The sequence below is a fragment of the Parasteatoda tepidariorum genome, chromosome X1, assembly GCF_043381705.1.
Source record: "Parasteatoda tepidariorum isolate YZ-2023 chromosome X1, CAS_Ptep_4.0, whole genome shotgun sequence".
NCBI classification, from domain to species: Eukaryota; Metazoa; Arthropoda; class Arachnida; order Araneae; family Theridiidae; genus Parasteatoda; species Parasteatoda tepidariorum.
In genome coordinates, this window is record NC_092214.1 from 11,902,353 (window position 1) to 11,925,871 (window position 23,519).

Consider the following 23,519-nt stretch of genomic DNA (forward strand, 5'->3'; position numbering starts at 1 on the left):
AAAAAAAAAAATACTCCACAGAATTTATAAAAAAAAAAGTTAAAAAAAACTCCTTTTCTTTAAACAATTTTTTTAATGATTCCTAACTTTACCAAGAAATATATAAATACCTTGATCATGTATCGGTATGAAAGTATTCACTGTAAAAAAATTCAGTGTATCTTAACACCAAAAATGGTTGTTAACCGCATTACATAAGAGTGGTGTAAAACTAAGGAAGAGCGTATTAAAACTTTTTTTACACAACTAGGTCTAAAGTAGTGGTATTCAGTAAGACAAATATTTATATTTACAGTCGATACATATTAGTGTTGAGCGATGACTCATAGGATAGAGCGTTCGCCTTCCAATGAAGTGAATCGGGTTCGAATCCCAGCAATGGCTGGTCGATACGAATCCGCATCGGGCTTGCACCCACCACAGTGCTGACGTGAAATATCCTCAGTGGTAGACGGATCATGGGTTAGAGTCCCTTTGCTGTCAGGCCAACCGTGTGAGATTCTCGTGGTCTTCCTCTCCATGTTACGCAAATGCGGGTTAGTTCCATCCAAAGTCCTCCATGAAGGCAAATTTCTCCCAATACTTGATCCATGAGTTCCCTTGTCTTCTGGATTGGATTCAAAATTACAAGGCTACGTAGTTGAATATTAGTATCCGTAAACTCGAAATCGGTCGGCTGTGCAAGGACTGTTATAAAATAAACTAATAAATTTGGCCGCGATAGCCTGGTTGATAGGGCGTAAACCCAAAATTGAGTCGGCTGTTCAATGGCGGTTATAAAAAAAAATAAAACTAATAATCAAATTGTATTTTCTTGTTTTCTTTCTAACTCTTTACATATTTTTTACGCACATTCAAAATTTCATGTTTCTAAGTCTTATAGATTTTGTAACGTAAAGAAAAAACAATTGAGAAAAAAATTCGCGAAAAAATCATTAAAAATTGCAAATAAAATATATTCAAAATGAATCTAAAAAAAAAAACTCTGTTAAATATATAGTGGCCCAGCACGCCAAATTTTTACTCTGTGCTTAAAATGTGTTTCTTTTGTAACTTTTTCCCCTCGTTCAAAAAATATGTGCAATAAAAGAAAGGTTCTACATAATAGTCTCATCACAATTAATATATTTAACAATAAAGTAATATTATCACATTTTTTAATAGTATAATGTTAGTACACAACAATAAAAAAATAGCGACAGTTTACTTTAGGTGTATAGAAATGGAATTATACTTATAAGGGCCCCATCATTTTCAGTAGCTTAGGGCCGCACCAAGCTTAAATCCGGCCCTGGTAAGAGTATTTAAATCAGAGGAACGTGTTTTTTGAATTGATTAAAAACTCCATTTCAAATAAATCATTTTCACAACAAAGCGTTAAAATTCAAATGTAGAACATAACCTACAATTAAAAATGGAATAAAATAATAATAAAAGGAAAATAAAAAAAGGAATATTTCGCTAAATTACAACCTTAGTAAAAAGGAACCAGCTTACCTTGTAAATAATGATAGAGATGGATCCTTTGGTTACGTCATGTGGTAAAATTACTTTCTTAAAAGTGAATTTTTAAATTTTTTTACCTAATAAACACAGTAAAATAAGCAGAATTTTTTTTTTTTCAATGAGTAGTAAGTAAGTATACAGATAATGAGATAAAAATATTAAAAATTGCCATTTACAATGGAGGTGTTCCCCCAACTCCTCTCTTACTGTCTTATCTAAGAAAATTATAAGTGAAAAGAATTTACTATGTTTCAATTCATGGCTTAATTTACGTAAGCGATTTATTGGAATCGATTATTATCTCCGTAACTGGGAAATAATGAAAAGGGAATGCGTATTCCAAGTTTATTATTAAATTTTTAACCTTTTAAAAATGGTTTGAAATATTATTCTTAGCTGTAAATCAACTTCGAAGAAAAATTATCCTATTATTTATTAAACAGATATATAGTAGTAAAAAACTTATTCACAAGATATTTTGGTCATAACGTTTCATTTATTACATGCATCAATCTGATTCTATTCAGACAATAAAGTTGGAATTGAGTGTGTCCCTTGTTCGGAAAGGGGTGCCAAAATCTTCGGTTATCGAGCAATAAGAAATTCCAGTCCTATTTTTTAAAACACTATATCAGAAAATCACCTCCCGCGGTGAAGCAAAATAATAATTCATATTATTAAATAATCTACAAATCTTTTTTGAACAATATATTAATTAGCTTATAAAATATTTCTTCCGATATCAAAAGTTCATATTTAACTGATTTTAATAAATATCAGAGACGAGAGAATTCCCTTGCGGTCATCACTGATTCCATTAGTTTGGGCAGTCGTGTTTTGTTTTTATTGGTTTCTTCACCTACCTTCGAAAGTAGAATAATCCCTCGCTTCCTATTGGCTAGAAGTTTGTTGCTCACAGTTCTGCTTTAAGTATTTCGTGAAAAAAATATCGTTATATTTTATGTAGGAATTTATAGACGATCAATGTTTTCGATCTTTTTTTAATTGCGTGGAATGTGGTGTAACGTAACACATGTAAGTTACATATTGCTGTCAAAATGTATCGTATTTTATTTATATAAAATAAGAATATATTTCTATATTTGTGACTGTCATGCATTTGTATCGAATCGTTGTGAAGATTTTTTTTAATTATTTTTTTAAATACCTTGTATAGCGATCTTTTCTGTTGCTTATTTTTAGTTGAAATGAAACAAGTGATAATATATAGTTGTTTCCTTATTTATTTATTATTTTTTTTTATCGATTCATTTTTCCTCAGCTTATTGATAGTAAAATGTATGATCATTTCTATCGAAAACATCAAGTTTTAGAAAATGTGGGCGACGACTTATGCTATTCCTTGAAATATTAAGCTCGCCCCTATTTATCGAAAGAATCCACTTGTTGTTTAACATGGCACTTAAACTTGTCGAGTGATTCACGATCTTGCATTACTTAAGATTGCATGCATACCATCATAATTACGTGTTTAAATGCTCGATTTACTTTGTGTTTTGAATGAGTATGTTATATTTTCAAATTATGTTGCTTCTAATATTCTTTTGTTTGTTAAATGTTTTATTTTTAACGAAGAAAGTTGTGTGACTATTAAGTATACAGGATTTACAAGGTTATAAACAATAACAAATATTAAATAATCTATTTGTGTTAATGCAGATATTATCACATGTTGTTTGTTATAAGGGCTTAATAATGAACTATTTGTTTTGCTGTTTGTTTAAATTATGAGTGATTTTCTATTCTTATTTAGATAATTAAATTTTTTTTTGTATAAATCCTACATTTATAAATAAATTTTGGTAAAGGTGTCCTAACAAGTTTTTTTAAACTATTTGGAAGACTGTATTTTTATTGTTGTATAAAATTTTTTATTAAACAATAATTTCACAAGTTCATGGTGGCAAACATTCATTTTCAAGTATGGTTTCAAATCAGTTTGATACCAAAACTAATTTTGAGCTCTTTTTATAACCATTAAACTTAAATTTAATCTCTCATATAATATTTTGAAAACATTCTATTTCGATGAAATTATACCATTTTTAATTGCTTTTAATTGTTTTTCATTATTTCTTTTTGGTTTATTGATGCATCTTAATTTATTAATTCTATTAATTTTTCTATGTAAAATAAATAGCAATACATTATAATCAAGCCATTTAATAACTAACAAAACATCATACCTGCCAAGTCTCCTGTTTTTTAATGAAGACTCCTGTATTTTACGACTATCTCCTGTTTACCCATATATTCTCAAATTTCTCCGTATTTGTTGAAGAAATTTTAAAAAAACACAAAAATTGGCGATAAAATATCCACTGATAGCAAAAATACTTCTCTTATTCCTCAAATGATAGGAATATATGTTTAGCGTTAATAGTTTAAGTACTTATAAATAATGGTTTAAAAAATCTTCTTTAGATTAATATTTATATACATATTTAATACTTTGCTGAATGTAAGTGCTTATATTCAATTTTGAATTTCTCTTTTTGACCTACTTGATTATGTGTGATGTATCAAAATTTTACTCATAACCTAAAAAATGTAGCCTAAAATTTGGTGTAGGCAGACATTTTCAAAGTTATTCTAAAGCCATACCAGTGTACAACAATTTTACATAATTTTAAATTTCAAATGTTTCTTATTTTAGTAGACATGTTAATCTTTTTTACTGTGAAACCTGTTGGGAGCGACCACTCTCTGTTACACAGTAAACTGGTCGTTCTTAGGGGTTATCTCCATTGACTTCAAAATATTATTGAAGGTACCTGATTTTTAGCAAAATATTTTAATTTTAGTCACTGTTATTTTCTTGGGGCGGAAATGCCACCTGTAGTGGCATCATGCAAACAGGATCTATAAATAAAATTAAGAGTCAATAAAAATGATCCTTACTGACCCCGTGGCAGAATTGCAGTGACATGAGGACGTTGTCACAGAACTTTAGAGTTCTTGCCAAAAGATTTATCTTTTGGAAAGTAAAAAATTTTGGTCTGTTTTTGCAGCAGAAATTTACATGTAAAATTTGAATCTCTCATTAAAATAATAACTTTTTGAAGCTCTTAATTTATACCTATACTGTAAATCCATTTTGATTGTATTTTTAGCAGTTATTGATATTGATTTTCACATGGCTTTTAGATATCCCGATATATTTCATGGGAAATTCGAATTGCGCATTTGATCATTCTCTTTTTAAGGCAATGATTCTATCAATTTTTTTGGCAGTTTTTAAAACCCGATATTTTTTATACGATATTACAACAATAAATTCTTGAAACGAAACATGCATTTGAGTAACCCCTTTCTGAAGAGTCGGATTTGCTTGATTTCGTCGTCTTATCTGTTTTTCAGTAATGACTGCAACAGATTTTATGATATTTAATTATTTTCTTAATGTGATGATGATTTGCAAAATGTAATAAAGGAAATGATTAATGCGTCCTCCCTCCCAACCAAATGCGAGAATATCGCCCATAATATTACAATCAAAGAAATATTATATATTCAATTAAAAAAAAGGATGATTGTTTTTGTAAACACAGCAATTTTGTTACCTTAAATTAGTAACATACATCTTTGTTATTATAAAAGTATCTTGCAGAAAGATATTAGTGCTAGAGAATTTTGTCGCAGAAAGCCCAAAAAAATTCTGCCATAGGGCTTACGGATATAATTATGAATAAAAACAAATTTACCAATGGATATAATGGAAATTTATGAATAGTATAAATATTCTAAATAAATGAACAATTATGTTTTTCATTTAGGTTTTCATTTAATTTAATATCATACAAATTAGTTAGCTTTAAAAAATGAAAAGTGGTTTGTTTAAGATGCTTAGTTTTTTCTAAAAAAACTTATTTTTCTAATTCAACTTTCGACTATTAAAATAATTCACTGATGTCATCGTCTTTAGTACAATTTGATTGCAATGTGTGGTTTTAGACCTTTATGAGAGATTGTCAAAAATAGCTCTCTATATAAGAACCCCACACAAATATTTTGAACATATTCTGGCATTTGGTGCTGTTGCTTGCTTTTGGTCACTGGAAGAGGTTTTAATGGTCTCGCCTAAATGTTTTCTTCAACACATTCTATGGAGAAAATTCCGCGCCTCCTGAAAGTGGTTGTAAATAGATGAGGTCGCTACATGAAGATAGTCTTTCCTAGAGGTTTTACTGTATAAAAGTTTATTCTGTAAATTAAAATTCAAGATTAGCGGTTGCCATATGGCAACCAATTAAAATAAAGTGGCTACCAAAATTACCACCGTTCACTCATCACAGTCTCTTTTTGTCATTTGACATCCTATCCTTACCACTCCTTAATTCTTGAAAATGCACATAAAAATGTTTAATTTTTATAACTTCTATTTATCATGGTGCATAGCGCTTCAACCACAGTCTATTTCAGCGTGCCATCTGTCCATAGTTTATGAAAGCGCCGATCATTTTACAGGTTTGATGAAATACTTGCGAGTCCGCTAGTGCGTATAGTGAGCTGGCATTGGTCAGATTATTGCACTCTTATGTGCAACTCTGCTGCATTTTACACGATATTCTCAATTTCAAGCTTCATTTTCCCCTCTGAAATCGATCGATCATTTTTTAATGGCTGATATAATCAAGAAAAGCTTTTTTGTCAAAAACTAGTTATTTTATCATGATCATGTGAAGTCTTTGAAAATTATTTTGCATTTTGTTATTGTATATATTGCTTAAAAAATTTTTTTTTTTGAGTGCTTAAAAAGGACTTAAAAGGTGCTTATTTTTTGTGAAAAGATTTGGCTACGCCCCCTGTTTATTTTATAATTAAATATTTGATAAATTGTATGGTAATGAATTTAGCCATGCAAATTTTTAATTAGGTTAAATTTAAGCAAAATAAAATTCAATCCTAACTTTTTTCAATGAATTTAAATGAAAAGATTTTATTTTTTTATTATTAGGCGGTGCCTAGGGATGGAAGAACTAGGTGCCCAGGAATAACTGTAAACCAGTAAAAGAGAAAAAATTGATCTATAAACCAGTATTCATGAATTTGTGACTTTTTAGGGCCCAGGGGCCCTAAAAATCAGGGATGAGATTTTTCCGCTTTGTAACGGATTTCCGCCTTTTTCACTTCTGTCTCTTGAATTTCAGCCTTATTATCAAAAACTCCGATTTTCTAAAAGTTTCAGTTTTTTAAATAAATGTTTCGCCTTTTCTGAAAACTAAGTCGTTGAAATAAAATAATTATATTTATTTCCGATTTGATATATAGATATAATATATCGAAAGCTATTTTGAAAATTCAAACTACATAGCTGCTAACCCTTCTACATATCTACTTATTTTAGCTTTTACGAGCAGAAAATAAGATTTTCTTAATTTTCCCCCTTCCGCTAGATAGCTCGTATTTTAATATCAAACTTCGATTTTCGTATTTACCTGATTTAAAAGTTGTTCACTGCGATTCTTATTCACGCGATTTCAATATCGTTCATTGCGTTTCTTATTTACGAGATTTTAAAATCCAATATCGCGATTTGTATTCAGGCATTTTTAAAATTCTATGTAACGATTCGTATTCACGGCGAGTTTATCCAAAGTCGTGATTAATTTTTGCGGTTGTAATATTCAACATCTATTTTCGTACTTACATGTGATTTAAAAATTATCCTTTGGATTCGTATTCACGCCATTTAGAAATTATGCATCGTAATTCGTATCTACGCGATCTGAAAATTACGCATCATGATTTCTATTTTCACATTTTTGAAATCCAATATCGAGTTTCATTCACGTGATTTCTATATCGTGATTTATATTCACGCGATTTTAAAATCCAAGATCGCGATTCTTGTAAAAAGTAAATTTTTTTTGGAATTAGTTCCTATAAATGTGGCAGTTATTCTATCGACGATTATTGCTATATGTAGGCATTTCAACATCAGCGAAACTGGATGAGAATATGTTACTGATATTTTTGCTATAAATCACTTTACTCCCATGAAAATTCAGCTTTTTTGCCTTTTGGCCAATCTCATCCCTGAAAAATTCAGTAGGTTTATAGTTCAATTTGTTTCTCTTTTTACTTTTATGCCACATTTAACAAATTTTTTTAAATCTAAATAAACTGCACTTCTAGTTCTATCTTAGGTCCCAGTAGAAAAGGTTATTTATTTTATGCTTAATTACTGTATGATCATAATAGATCTTTCCACTTGTAATTGTGAAGAAGACATTGCCACTGTCACTCATTCTGCTGTTACCTGTTACTGGCTCTAAAGTTATTAGTAATGAATTTAGGTTTCTAGTTTCAAGAAGGACACCGCATGAAGCTGATTGTTAAGTTTGTAATAATTTAACGGAATGTTTTTAATTGTAATTTATAATAATACATTATAATAAATTGCACCAAAAAATTATAGTTGTAAAATCAGGGGTGTGTTTAGAAGAATGGGTCCGTTAACGGACACTTCACAAAATATATTTTCATAGAAACGGACCCTTCAAAAAATAATTTATCTTTTAATCTGACCCTTCACAAGATATCTTTTCATAAAAACGGACCCTTCATAAAATAATTTATCTTTCAATCCGACCCTTCACAGATTTGTTTATATTCATTATTGTTTTGGTGAAAAAAAAAGAAAGACTGTTCGAAACGAACTAAGTTTTCCAAGTTTCTCTAAGTTTAAATTCCAAATGTAGTATTCTAAGAAAATATTTCTACTTTTACAAACATTGTGTGCATTCTTAATAATATTAAATGATAATTTTTTTGTAAATAAATAATTGATCAATTTATATGATTCATAATCAATTAATTATTCATAAAATTAATTAATAGATTATTATGTAATAAACATTAATTACTGACAATTTTTTAAATAAAATATTATAAATTTAAGAATTGTTTAAGTTTACTTAATGCGTAACACATTAAAAGTGATACATAACTAAGTTGTGTTACTTAAAATATGTCAATAGAAATTATAAAAAATGTGAGTGATTTTGATTCCATTATTCGTCCGAAATTAATATTCTCTGAGCAGTATAGGCTAAATACTTAATATTTGTATGTTGCATCGCTAATTGAGTAGCAGCAATTGTTGAGCAGAATCTTCTACCTATTTACAATTTAAAAACTTCTTGAAAAGATTTTTAGCAATTTTTGCAATAACAGGACCCTATTTGCGCAAATTCACAGAAGCAGGTCCCTGGTTGAAAGAATGTGACTTAGCGCTTATTTTATATTCACAAATTAAGAGTAGTTTTTTCACAATTTTACAAAAACAGGACCTTTTGCAAAATGTATGGACAGACCCCTGGAAATGATTAATAAATTTAGATGCAGATTTAAATATGTCCATTCTAAACTGTAGCGTAATGAGGTAATATGATAGAACTCAAAGTTTTAGTTTTAAACTCATGATTTAGAAATAAAATGAAACTCAAAAATGTAATAATAGCAGAGTAGAATGATAAAAATAAATATTGAACGTATATGCCTTTAAATTAGGGTATTTTATTGATTGTCTACCAGTCACCAGTCAAAATTTTCATGACCTTTATTCCAAATATGATTTTCAAGGATTTTTGAGCTAATTAGTTTTAAGATGCAATACATGGACTCTTATAGAGAAATCAGAAATAGCTGTTAAAAAGCAGTTGTAATTAATAACAAATCCACTGAAGCAAATATTTTTTTTATTTTAAAGAATGTAATTTTACATGGCAAGTACGATATTCGAGCAAAATCGGTTGAATAGTTCCTGGGGGAAAATAGTACGATTTAAAATTGCGATTTTTTAAAAAGTTATATTTCTCAGGAACTATTTGACAGATTTCGCTCAAATTTTGTATTTTACCATGTAAAATTGCATTCTTTTAACTGGTGTAAAAACTTATGTACCTTTACAATTAAAATGAAATTTTAAAATTAAAATTTAATTGACTTTTTAATGAAAGGAATAAATATTTAATAAAATTTATTTTTTGCATGAAATTTTGTTTGGATAAACTAATTTTATAATTGTGTGCAAATTTTTTTAAAATTTGCTTAAAAAGTTCTCTAGATATAGAGAATTATGCAGATAGTAAAATTAACATTGAGAGATCGATTCTTTAGACCACTCTCCTGACCAAACTGTTGGGACCATATTTTCCAGACTGCAGCTATATTTTGAGAGTCAGAAATTTGATTCCATCAAAAGAAGGTATGTTCAGTCAGAGAAAGTCAGTTTTTGTATTGAAATTTGTAACTTAAAATATCGCATTGCATTAATTAATTAACATATTTGAGGTCACCCCCTCAAGCCGTTAAAAGTTAGTCCCAGATCATGAAGACCTGATCATTAGGTTAAAAGTTACTAAAGGTGGTCCGTTTAATTTTTTTGTCCGCTATACATAACTTTTAGATTATGCAGAAAAAATATCTAAATTTTTATAAAAATGAATTTGTTCGCCCACACTAAAAGCAAAAAATTATTATGAACAGGGTGCATAGCATTTTTTCATTTGCATTTGGTGCATAGCATCATTTGCAATGTTGAAAATTAAAAATATTTTAGATATTAGGTACCTATTCTTTTCTTTTGAGTCATGTTTAAATCCTCTAGCACAACCATTTATCAGCTAGACTGCTATTTTTCACATTTATAAGGGGATGTATTTATTTCCTTTTCATGTACATCTTCTTATGACTCGTCATGCGTTGAAATTCCAAATTGTTCTGCCTATTTCTGAAAAACCCGAAATCTGCCTTTTCAGGTCTGCATTATACTTTCAACTGTAAGGTGCAATATCCTTAAATGTGATGGAAAGAAAATATTTTGAAGAAAAAAAGCATAAATAAAACTTTCTATGCTAACCCCCCTTTGATTTCATCAGGCAAACCGTGGGAGGTTTTTGTGATTTTAATCTCCATGTAACGCAAATGCAGGCTAGTTCCATCATAAAGCCCTCCACAGAGGCAAATTTCTCTTAAAACTTGATCTAGGAGTTCCCTCAACCTTCTGGATTAGGTACAAAACTACAAGGCTACGGAGTTGAACATTAATAGTTGTAAACTCAAAATTAGGTTGACTGTTCCACCCCAGTTATAAAATAAAAAAATAAAATATATGGTTGCCCGGTACTCAATTTCACTAATAATCTGGAGTCTACTGTATTAAAAAAGTATCATTTTTTTTACTGTAAATAAAAAAAATATATATATAATACAATTCTAACAATAGGGTAGAAATAGTTGAAAGTTATATATATCATGACAGGTTTTTTCTCAAACATCAATGACCGTTTGAAAATATACTAGTAATGTTTTGCCAAAAGGATGAGTAACTTATCCATAGGTCCTCTGGTTGCTGAATGTAGATGAAGGAAAAAGAGCTAAATTATTTATTCTTTTGTACATATAGATTTGAAAACTTTATTGATGCAACTCATAGAACCCAAATTTTTTGGTATTTGGCAAACAAATAAATAAAATGTTTAACTTTATAATGAAATAAATGTGTTTAAAAATCGTTATTAATCTCAATACTGAATTACCTTTACGTGTTGATTTATTATTAAAGAGACAAAAACTAAACACATCGTTTCAAAAATTTTTCTCATCATTTCTTTCTCATGTATGCAATTTTGATTTTTTTAAAAAAAGTAACTCATTCACGTTAAGTCATTTTAAATTGGTTTATATCTACAACAATTTCTTAATTACTATTTGTACATCATAATTACTCATTTATTTTTATTTGTATTTATTTTTATTATTTGAAATTATGATATATTTTTTTATTGCAGTAACTATTTTATAGTGCATTTTATTTACTATGACTAGTACTGTAAGGACTTTTCAGATTAATATTATGAAATAATATTTTCTACCTCAAATTTTTAGAAGTCAGACATTTTAGTTTACTAAAACACAGCATTTAAATAACAATTAAAGGCAACTAAGAAGAAAAATCAAAATACTTTTTGTTGAAATGTTCTTTACAATTTTCCCTTTGTGTAAATTATCTTCCCTGTGGCAGAATCGCAGGGATACGGCGACCTTGTCGCAGAACGTTACAGAGTTCTTGCAGAAAGAATTTCTCTTTAGAAAGTAAAAAATTTTGGTTTTCTTTCTGCAAAAATTTTGTAAATTTTTTTTCTTTAAAATTATATTTAAAAGATGCCTTTTTCACGCATCGGAGGGGAAAGAAATGTTCATAATTTTTCGATTCTAATTTGAGAAAAATGAAAAATAAAGAATATTGAAGCAAAAAATTTTTTTTCTGCAGAAATTTTTTTTCCCTTCCAGAGGGGAAGAAGGGATTAATTTTAGCGTAGATGATTAATTTTAACGTGATTTTTTAATTTTAGTTTTCTTTGCTTTCACGGATTTTACGATTTTTAATTATTTTTTTATGTGATGGTTTACGAAATGCAAAAAACGAAATAATTAGTGTGTTTTCCTCTTACAAAATGTAAAAATATTGCCCGAGATGATTAGAATTCAAGTAAAATATTACATACTTATTTTAAAAAAATACATGCAATTTTATTATACCCAAATAGGCTTTTCTTTGTGAATACAATGTTTCTGTTACTTTAAATTTAATTAATAACATATATATTAGTTATTATTAAAAGTATCTTGTAGAAAGATATTAGTGCTAGAGAGGTTTGTCGCAGAAAGCCCAAAAAAATTCTGCCACAGGGATTATCTTTAGAGATTCCCACATCAATCTTATTTCTTGGCCTATCCGGTGGTTTTGGTTGTCTGCTTGCTGAGGCATTTCAGGCATATGTCTCACAGTGTAAAATGAGGTGGCTATTTTGTTGTAAGGGATCTGTATCTCTGTGGTTGGTAGGTATAATGGTGGGAAATATTTTCATCTATGGAAAGACCATTAACCAGGGCTCCCGCGGGTCAGGAAAAACCTGGAATTCTCATTGAATTTTATTTTGACTCTAAAAAGCACTGAAAGTTCCAATTTTTTTTTTCTTCAAGAAAACCTGGAAAATTCTTATATATCATACCTGGAAAATTACCAGTCTTAGAATTGTCAATAACAGTAATCAGTTATTGAGATTCAACATAAATAATTTTAATATCTATTACGATTATTTTATAAAATTACATTTTTTAGTGAAACTTTTCCAGGTTTCCATTCTCATTCTATTATATGTTTTTACTCACAAAATCTAATATTTGTTATTACAAATGAAAAAAAAGAAAATTTGAAGTTTTCTGATGAAAAACTGCATGGTATTGATAAAATATGGTATGAATTTTTATTGAAATTTACCCGATATACCTGGTAAGTCAGGGAATTTTTTTTTTCTGAAATTGAGTGGGAATCCTGATTAACACTTTGTCGTTATTTTTTGAAGATGAGAAAGTAAGTGAAAAGGAGAGAAAGTAACAAGTTTCATAAAGACTCAATTTTTGAAAGTTGCGGAAAGTTAAGATTTTTAGAATAATTTAATAATTTGTATTTAAATAAAACCAGATAAAGAATTAGCAAGATATCTTTTAAGGAAGATAATACCTGTTTGGAAAAGTACTTTACAGAATTGTAATAAGAAATTCTGAAGATTTTATGCAAATTTTAATGAATTTTTCTAAGCAATGCACATCTTCAGATTCTAATTTATAATTTATAATTACGACTACTTTTGACCATACATGGGAACCTTACTTTTAAAAAGTAAAGAGTTGAAGTACTTTAGGCCAAGTAACGACTAAATAGTAAAAAGTTTTGATTCTGAAAAGTAACATGTAAAAAGTACAAGTTTGCAAAGCAAAATAAGTAATGATTTTAAAATACATTTCAAGGTAATCAAAAATTCATAGTAACCTTAATTTTCTTTAAAATATGTAATTTTAATTTAAAATGTATTGAATTTTAATTAGAATGTATAAAACTTTAAAATGCGTGAAAAAGTTACAAACTTCATTGAAGTAGTGAACGTCAAAAATATCCAAAAATCAAAATTCAATGTTTATTTGTCAAAAGAAGTTTTATTCATTTTAAAACTACCAAGAAGTTTTATTTTTATTAAAAGATATTATAATTTCTGTGAAGTTTTATTTTTATTAAAAGATATTATAATTCTTTAAGAACTTAGTTTAAAAAAATGTATTCATATGCACTGGTAACCCACTAAATTATGAATTATAAGTTAAAAGAAAATATTTTTAGAATTTTAAAAATGTCATTTTAATTTGTTATAAAGATATTTCATATTGAGTTCACTTACAATTAAAAATTGAGCACTAAAGTATTATTTTTAAATTTATTCATATGATGAACTAAGTGTTTAAATGGTAAAATTCGAAAAATAATAAAATATTGTTCTTATTTAAAATCAAAGAAGTAATAAAACTCTAGAATTTGGTTTCAAATTTATACTATATTTTAATTAAATGAAACAAATTTTAAATGGCATAAAATTTAAATTTTGTGAAAGAAATGTTTGGTTTAGTATCATCAAATAAATTATTGAAATTATTTAGAAAAACACATAAAGTTGCCAAAAATTTTGGTTGTTTAAGCATCACTACTTTTTAAGGGGAAAAAAACGTGTGCATCTAACAAAAGAAAAGTGAAACCCTCACCGATCTGAATTCATAAGACTTTCAACAGTTTGCCCCCCTCCCTCCAAAGGGATATCTAAGAAAAACAATGCCTCTGGCAAATCTCTAGTCCATGCCCTTTAACCCATTGGCAGTGTCGCCCAAATTCAGTTCAGGCAACTAATATGTGCATTTTTTGTAATGCTCATACTGACTTCGGGCAAGAGAAAAATTAACGTTTCTATTTTGTGAAGCCCGAACTGAGTTCGTTTCTACTTTAGGATACTTGTTCACTATTTTCCTAATAGGTGGTCCTAGTTTTTCACAGATTACGACTTCGATCGAGGGAGGGAAATGTGGGTGGGGTTTTTGGGATATACCATACTGTAAAATATTTGTAAAATTTATGTATTGAAAATCATATTGCTGTTTTTTTATATTATATTATGCTAGTAATATATTTAGCTTAAAAATTTTTGTTTAATTTGCTCTTATTGAATAAGATATGTGAGTAATCCACTACTTTTTTATGTGTACGTAAAAATTATAAATACAGTAGTTATTGCATTTAAAATTTTATTATTGCTGTAAAAAACAATTTTCTAACTTTTATAATAATATAAAGAGCAAAATTAAAGAGTAAAAAAAATGTTCAATTTTTCTGAAATATATGTCACTGTTAAGGGGTAAAAAGTATTATATTTTGTATTTTTTACTAATCAAAATAAAGGCATCATGTAAAGAATGTAATCATTTTGGCTATATAAAGATTATATTAATATAATCAAAAATTTGCAAATAACTATAATAATTCAAATTTTAATAAAAAGTTTTTCTAAGATAATAGGTTAAAAAAACGTTGCTCTGAGTTTTTTTTTTTAAAAAAAGGACAATCACTCAATTTAGAAATAAATATCACTCTTTATTAGAAATTAGACTAAAATTGTTGTCATTTGAAAAAGTAAAGATTTTTTGCTAACAGCAAAATAATAAAACTTTAAGAAAGTTCTGACTAAATGTATTCTGATCAAATCAAATAAAATTTGCTTAATATTATAAATTAAAGAGCTCAGTACAAAAACAATTACGACTGATTAAGGAAATTGCTCATTAAAGTAATTGTTAATCATTAAAAAACATCAGTAGCATCAGAAAAAAAAAACATAAATTTCAATATTTATATAACACTCTCCTTGCATTAAGAAAGGAAAAAAATTCCTTTCCTAAATTTTTAAAAATATTAAGGAGTTTAACGCTATTGTTTAAATTTATTGCAAAGAGCAATTTGAAAAGAATTGAACTAGTGATTAAAATTTTGCAAATTGCTATTAAAGATGCTTCTTTTTACTCTTTTTAAAAATCTGTATTATGCGCAAATTAAAAAAGTGAACTTTTCGGATAACTTTTGATCGAGTGATTAGATTTTCTTTTTTTGATTATTAGGACTCAATGGTTCCATGACTTAACCTTAAAAATGCTAGTTAATTAGTGCAGACATTATATTTTAAGTAAAGAAATCGGACATAAAAATGACTTTCTCTGAATATAATTTTTTTTTTCTCTGCGGATTTGGATTTGTGATATTCAAAATATGGGTTAACAGTAGTCTGGGAAATATAATGCCAATGTTAATAAAAAAAAAATTTGATTAAATAATGGCTGAAAAAAATTTGATTTCTAAGTATAAAAAATTCTTACATAATTTTAAAGTATCCAATTTTAAATGACAAAATTCAAACTTAATCGATCAAATAGTTCTTGAGAAATCAAATTTTGAATACACAATATTAAGATAAAGAGACTTTGAAGAACATTTCTGTGTCTTAACATAAGGGTAACCAATATGAAAGTTTGATGTGTTTTCTTCTGAACTTCCTAAAAAGAAAAGCAATAGTTTGCAACTCAGCACTATTCGTAGGACCAATGCCATGTAATAGACACTAAACCTCTTCATTATATATTTTTTTTACAAAGATTTGAATGCTTAGATTGAAACTTTTAAAGTTTTGAAATTAGTTGTTGTTTTCATAGTTAAGTATTTAGTTTCAATAACACTAAAGTGAGCAACGACAATATTTAATTGTAATATTAATTTTTGATTTATCAATGTCCAAATTTTAAAATGATTTCTCATAAGGATAATTGCTTGATGGATACAATTTTTAACCCAAATTAATGATTAAATTCCCAACATTCGTGTTGTATTAGTAACCAAGGATATCCACAGGGATTTTTTCAGGGGAAGATTTGAAATAGAAAAACATTAATCAAAATATTTAAAAAATCATGTAATATTTTTATTATAATAAATACTTTAATTTGTGTATTATCCTAAATTTTCAAATACAATTTCAATAATATGTTTAATTCTACTAACCAAAGGTTTTTAATATGAAGTTCAGTTATTTGATATTTTAACTTAATAGTAAAAATAAATAAATAAAAATTATTATACCCCAAATTTAGTATACACTATTGAAAAGTAAAAAAAAAAATTTTTACTGTTATATTTACAAAACTCAAATCTATAAGTTTTTTATGGCATTAAGTTAAAAAAAATCATTTTTATGTTATGAAATAAATTTCAAAAATTATTATAAAAAAATAACTATTAAAATAAAATAAAAAGTAACATTTAAAAATTACAAAATATAATTTTTATTAGATTTTAAAGGAGGGAGGATAAGTGCTCCTTTTTGATCCCTCCGTTGATGCCACACCATAGCTGGGCTAAAGAGAGAATAGAAGGACTAGGTCACTCCTTTGAAGAGACTTGCACCGCTCCGAGCTTCTGTTTTCAGTCAATGACGTCACAACGGCAATGCTTTTTTTTAGTATTTATTACAGGGATTACTCACCGTAGGTAACATCTTCTGTGGAGGAATGTTTTTTTTCTTCTTTCTCTCTAATTTAGAATAGGGATGAAATCTATTCTACAGATTTGACAAACGTTTTTTCAAAGAGATTTTCACAACTGATTAAATGGAAGATAAACAAGCATATCCAAAGATAAGTCTGAGAGCAGCTGGATATTGGGCTGGGGGACACCCTGGTGACTTTTGCATTCTTGGATTTCGGTTTCTCCAGGAAATAGCAGTCTTTTCCGACCAGTGAAGGGCTTGTACATACACCCCCCATCTTGGTTACACAGTTGCTTTTAATGAAAGGCTAGTGAGGAGATGAAGATGTTTGGTGACCTTGACTTTTAGCCTAGGATGTTGGAAGAGAAAATAGATTTGTCTGAAGAAAAACATCTAAACATTTTTAAATTAAAAAAAAAATTTATTGATTTCTTATAACATTTTCGTTACAAATGCTTGTACTTTTCCCCCAAAAAAATAATGAAAAAACAAGTAAACATATGTATTTTTAACTTTACTTTCCCTACTTGTAACGAAAGTAAAAGTATATTACCATGTATGCTTTTGGCTTACTTTAATTCATATTTTCTTCATCTCTTTAAAAAAATAAAGTTTAATCTTTTATTGGTTTAGAGCTCTTTTTTGTTTTTTTAAGAATGTAGGAAAAGTAATTACCTTTCGAATTCTTAAAAAATAAAGATTAGAGGTAATTGTGACTACTTATGGGTTAATTGTGATCATTAGCTGATGCAAATTTTGAAACTGTTGACTCAGTCTCTAGAAACCTTTATTATTGCCTTATCCTTTCCCACCCATTCCATAGACTGTAGGGCTTTTATTGAATCCTGACTCATTTGTAACGAATAAGCTTTATCTGATCCATTTTTAAAAATTTTAATTCATGTATAATTGGTCACTATAAAAGTTGTTAATTGAATAGAAAATAATTAATTAAGCTTGTTTCAGATTAGATTGGAATGCTCAAAAAAGACCTCTCAGCTTCAGTCATCAGGAAGTGTCATCTCAAAGAACTAAAAGTCAACTTCGTCATAGTTACAGTCAAAGAGAAGTGTCACATCATTCTCGTCATGAAAATGATTCTCTGCCAAGACCTTCGACTGATTTGAATATCAATCCTTCTGTAGCAAAGTCTACTCCAGTGTTAAAGAAAGAGTGTTGTAGAAGTAATTCAAACTCATCTAGTAGTTCGTTACAGTCCTCAGTGCAAGAATCTGGGGTATTTTATTTTCTGTTATATAATGTTTAATAGAACACTTCTAATTTTAATATTTTGGAATTAATATTTATGATTTTTTTATACACTTCTAGAAAAATATTATGGTGACCAGGCATTTTAAAAAAGGATCAGTTTATGATACTCTCGCTTCTGCTAGTGGCTTAGATTTTTCTCCAGTAATTCAACTCAAAAGTTTTAGTTCTCGTCGAGATGATACCAACACCCAGGCACAAGCTTCAAAAAGTGTTGAAACACCAAAGGAAATTAGTGTTACACATGATGATTACACATCAAAAATAAATGACGATACAAGTTCAAGTGAGAAGCAAGAATGTGATACTTCTAATCAAAAAAGAAATCAGCCTATCAAAAAAGAAATAAGTTCTGCTTGCATTGCTGCTCATGAAAAATTTCCCTCCTGGCCTGTGGTATCAGAATTATCTTCAGTTTCCCATCGATCACATTCCTGGATTGGACAAACTGATTATCCCAAGGAAAAGATTGTTTACTCTAGACCCAAAAAAGACCACCAATATAAAATATCAACTAATCAACTTCAACCTGTTCTAGAACGAGCTTCTGATAATCCTGCCAACTCCAAAAAATCCAGCGATTGGACGCATTTAAGAGATAGTTCTCAAATTTCTTGTCATAGTTCCATCAAAGACTGTAATGGGAAACAGTTTGACTTTGAAGCTTTTCACACACCCTGCATTCCTAAATGTTATGAAGGCAAAGACTGCGCTCCACCGTCCCCTCCAGAGCGAGATGGCTCATCAAATTCTGCCCATATTTCCAAAAGTAGTGGAATTCAACATAGACATGAAAGCTTGTTTGAGCATGATGTCTCTTGGAATAATCCTCAATCTAATACACCATTTTTAGACAGGTTAAGAATGGAAAATGTTTGGCCTCCGCCACCCCCAGTTCAAATTCACCAAGCAGCAGCAGCACCACCACCACCTCTTCTACAACAAGGAAATGATTCTGAGCTATCCAGTGAGAACGGTACGTGGATGGGTAGTATGGAAAGTAGTAGTCATGGAAGAGGTATTAATAAATGGCAAGGCTCTTATAGTGATTTGAGTACCTTAAGTACCCAGTTGTCCAATCGCAGCTCTCTATTTGACAGTGGTCACTCTACTATGCCTGAGAGTGGCCGTCTGTCACCACAATCTTCCTGTGATAGTTTGTTATTGGAGGGTCCAACTCGTGCTCAAGTTGTAGCTAGACATGGTCATCGTGAAATAGTTGCTCATAGTGCTAGAGTTCAACAACCTGAAAGACACGGCTCTGAGAGTGTTCTCTACTATGCAAAATCTTGCAGGCCCATTGATTCTGTTAACAAGAATCTTGAAAACCCTAAGAACTCTACGACTGATGATGCAATGTTTCGAAGTCACGCTTCTCTAACTTTAAATGCTGTGCACAATAATAATGACATAGAAAACAAAACTTGTAAACGTCCTGCTAGACAAGATTCTAAAACCAGTCATAATTCCTCAACAGAGTCTCGATGTTTGAATGATTCTGGATTATTAGATGCTGGTAAAGCTGCAAACCTGTTAAATTACAAAAATTTAGAAAAATATTCATCAGGAAATGTTCATAGTGGATCATTTACTAAATATAAGCCACCAAAATCTAAAAGTATAGATGAGAGCTCACGGAAACCTACAATTCCTGAAAGGAGACAACGGGCTTCTGATCCAGAATTAAAAGCCTTTCAAAAACAAGCTGTTCTTTCATTTTATCAAAGAATGTCTTTAGCTGAATCAACAAAATCTGAATCTCTTGCTAAGCTTAGAGTACCTAAATTATCTTTACCTTCTAACAATAAAACACCCAATAACCCATATGTTCAAGAGAAGCCCTCAGATAGTGGTTTATTGAACAATTATAGCAAATCAGTTCCCAATTTAATGATACTTAAAGGTCAAAATTTTGATTTGCCTCCTAGTCATCCTTTTTTTAAACAAGCAAGTGATCAGAAAAAAATGTTTCCTATGGTAAAAGATGAAATCATATCATGGAATCAACTTCCAAATGTTTTTGAGAAAAAGACAGATTCTATGGTAAGCATTTTATAACTTTTTAAATTTTTGTTATTGTATTGAAATATTTTATTTGTTCACCTGGCATGACTTTTTTAGGGTTAATACAAACTCTGGAAAAATATTTATTTTTGGTATAAATATCTCTAAGTTTTGAACCAATTTTGATGTGATATAACTTTGTGGTTTTATTTTTCTGATAGCAAAATTTTCAATTCTTCATGATTTTTGAGGAAAGCTTATTTAATAAAATAAAAATGTCTGTAAATATCAGCTGTATCAGTAGGAGTTACTCTAGGATTCAGTGCTGTAAAAATCTTGGCTTTATCTGAAAAAGGCCAAGCAGGCCTATTTTTTATGTAAAAAGATCAGTCTTTTTTTTTTTTTTTTTAAATAGCTGGTCTTTTATATTTTATTAAAGTTAATATACTTCTATTTAAAATTATTTTATAAAATTCTTTAACAATGGGTAGTAGTTATTAAGTACATACTTCCTAAAATTGTTTCATTTTCATGCTAAATCCATTCTGCTTGAAAATAAGCAGGTATCAAAGCATTGCATGATAAAATCTGACATCAATGACATTAATTTTTATAGTAGGTAGTATAAATTTTTTTTTCTTCAAATTATTTAAAACTATTTCAAAATGATGTACTAATGGTACATAAATTGTTTGATGAAGTAAATTTTAAATGTAAGATGTATGTAATTCCTGAAGGTAGTTTGATTGATGAGGAAGAATAGGAATTATTACCATTAAATGGATATAAAGTGCAGCTTGGAGCTGAGTAATAAAATATCCGAAATAGAGGAAAAAAGATCAAAAACAATTTTGTGGGATTTCTCAAGAGTTTTATGTGGCAGGATACACCAGGGTTGGCTTTTTGCGGCAGAAACTGGTTTTTGCCATGCCAGTGGCAGAAACTGGTTATAACCGGTAAAAACTGGCTAAAACTAAACAAACGTCTATATTAGTTCTAGTAATTGCTTAATAACATTTTGTTTAAGTAAACTGCAAAATGTAACTCCATATAACTGTAACAAACTTTTTAATTCATTGTTTGTAAATATATATTATTTTGTTGATATTAAATATAAAGAGTGCAATATATCAAATATTTATAACAAATCGGCCCCACAAAACAAAGTAAACAAATCGGCCCCATTTCCTGAAACTTATTTTTCCAGTCAAGTTTTGACAACTATCCCAGCTGCTACATGGCGGTCCAGTTTTAAAAAATATGCAATAGATGAAAGTTTCACAAATCTTGCTTGTTCCTTGATGGCAATGCCTGATAGTTCTGCTGGACTTGAGAGAATCTGCTCAAATTTCTCTTTCGTGCATAGCAAATTGAGAAATTTTTTAGGTTTAGAAACTGCATCAAAACTTGTCTTTTGTTAAAGATTAATGCAGAGTGCAGACAATGTAATATTTGATTTTGAATGGTGATAATTTTGTAAATAAATTGTACGTTGTTTAGCATTTAATTGTTTTTTTCTATGAATTATCTATTGTATGTCAATCTCAGTACTTACTTTTATGTCATTTTCTGAATTTCTGCTATGCCACTTTTAGCCGGTTTCTACCAGTGGTTTTAACCACCTCGGCAGAAACTTGCCAACCTTGGGATACACATAGTTAAAAATACAAGGAATTATTTTAACCGGTCTTCGATGTTTGGATATAGGCAATTTTAAGTCAGCTTTCACAAAGTTTAATTCATTGCATGGATTTACCCTTAACCATGGGCATTTACTGCCTTTTAGATGTGTTAAGAGTTTAGAAATTTGAGGAAATTCGAAAACTTGAAGATAGTTCTATTGACCAATATTGGCCAGAATTTATTTTGTCAAAAGTACAACTAATGAAGTTAAATTTACTGTTAGTCAAGTAATGAAGGCCAATGTTAGCCTTTTTAAATGACAGGACTGCAATTGAATAAAGATTTTCTTCCTCTGACATTGTTTTCACATCCGAAAAACTGCTATCACAAAAAAAGGCTTATGAAAATTTTGATATCTTGATATGAAAAAATTTGACAATGAAATTCAGTTCCTATTATGAAGGAATTCATTTTGTTAGCATCTAATGCTTACCAAAGCTACAAGAACTGCATGGAAAATTTGATGCAAACTGATGAAATGAAAGAAAGAGATTTAAGATGAAAAAATAAGATTAAAAGTGAAAAGTGAATTAGTTGCAGAATTCAATGAACTTGATCTAGTCTTAAATTAGAAAAATTTTTTTAAAAGAACAAATTTTTTAAACAATCAACTCAAAACTAAAGCAGGTAATTCACTGTTTATTGCTTTTGCTTTTCAACTTAAAGCAATTCTAATAGGGTAAATACACCGAAGATTTATTACTATTATTAGTGAATATAACCTTTTTCTCGTTTTCTTGATGGCACAGGAAAACTACTCAATAATTACCAAGGGGTAAGTAACAAAAATATATTTAAATCTTTAACATGATGAACACGGTACAATGGTTGACAATGCTACTACTACATTACAATGTGGCGGTTCCCAGGCGGTTCTTGCTTTTTACAAAATCTTTCTTTGCAGTTACGGTTACAATCTAATGATAAACTCCGCCATCTATCGGTGGTTCAATAACAAGTATTTCTATAATTGCCCTTTTTTTAAAAAAAGTGTGGAGGTATTATTTGTTTAGTAATGTAATTAAATTTTTATGTTTATTTTTGTGAAAACTTGAATAACTTATACAAAAACATGGTTTTGGGCATAAATTATCAAGTTTTCGCAGATCTCTAGTTGTTTCAAGTCAGTGTTTATACATTATTTTTATTAGGTGTATCTATATAGTGAGTATTGAATATTACTGTTAAATAGCTGCCAAGTTTTATGCCTTTTGTGTAAAATTTCATTTTTACATTTAAATTGATAGTAAATTTTATGCTTTCTAATTCTTTCTTGGATTTTTAAATTTAATTTAAAATGATTTTGACCACCACTTTATATAAATAGATTAATATTTATACAAGTCTGTGATAATTATACAATGTTTTTGAATTCTGTACCAAATAAAACAGATATTTCTGTTTATAATTAAATTTTTATTTTACTACTTCTAAGGAATATCATCCTCGGAGAGCATTAAAGGTTGCAGGCCAGGGGTCAGTCCAGTGTATATTTACTACTGTTTAGTGGTACCTTCACAAATTCAACTTTAGAAAAAATGGTAGTTTCACAAAATACTTTTACTATAGCAAGTTCTCGTGCAAACCCCATTCTCGTTGCTCTCTAAGGAAAAG

The 23,519-nt window shown here is 28.9% G+C and overlaps 1 protein-coding gene across 4 annotated transcripts in view; it reads left to right on the forward strand.

The window, feature by feature from the left end:
• LOC107451508 (uncharacterized) overlaps window positions 1-23,519 on the forward strand; it is a 161,314-nt gene that overhangs the window by 48,339 nt on the left and 89,456 nt on the right. The window contains exons 1-3 of one of the 4 annotated variants that reach the window (XM_016067632.4): window positions 2,403-2,541; window positions 17,916-18,186; window positions 18,279-20,261. In XM_016067632.4, the coding sequence (XP_015923118.2) occupies window positions 18,288-20,261 (1,974 nt within the window). In that variant the 5' untranslated portion in view covers window positions 2,403-2,541; window positions 17,916-18,186; window positions 18,279-18,287. Of the gene's footprint in view, window positions 1-2,402; window positions 2,542-2,591; window positions 3,032-17,915; window positions 18,187-18,278; window positions 20,262-23,519 lie in introns of those variants that run through there. The other 3 variants (XM_016067633.4, XM_016067630.4, XM_016067629.3) reach the window with 3 other exon arrangements.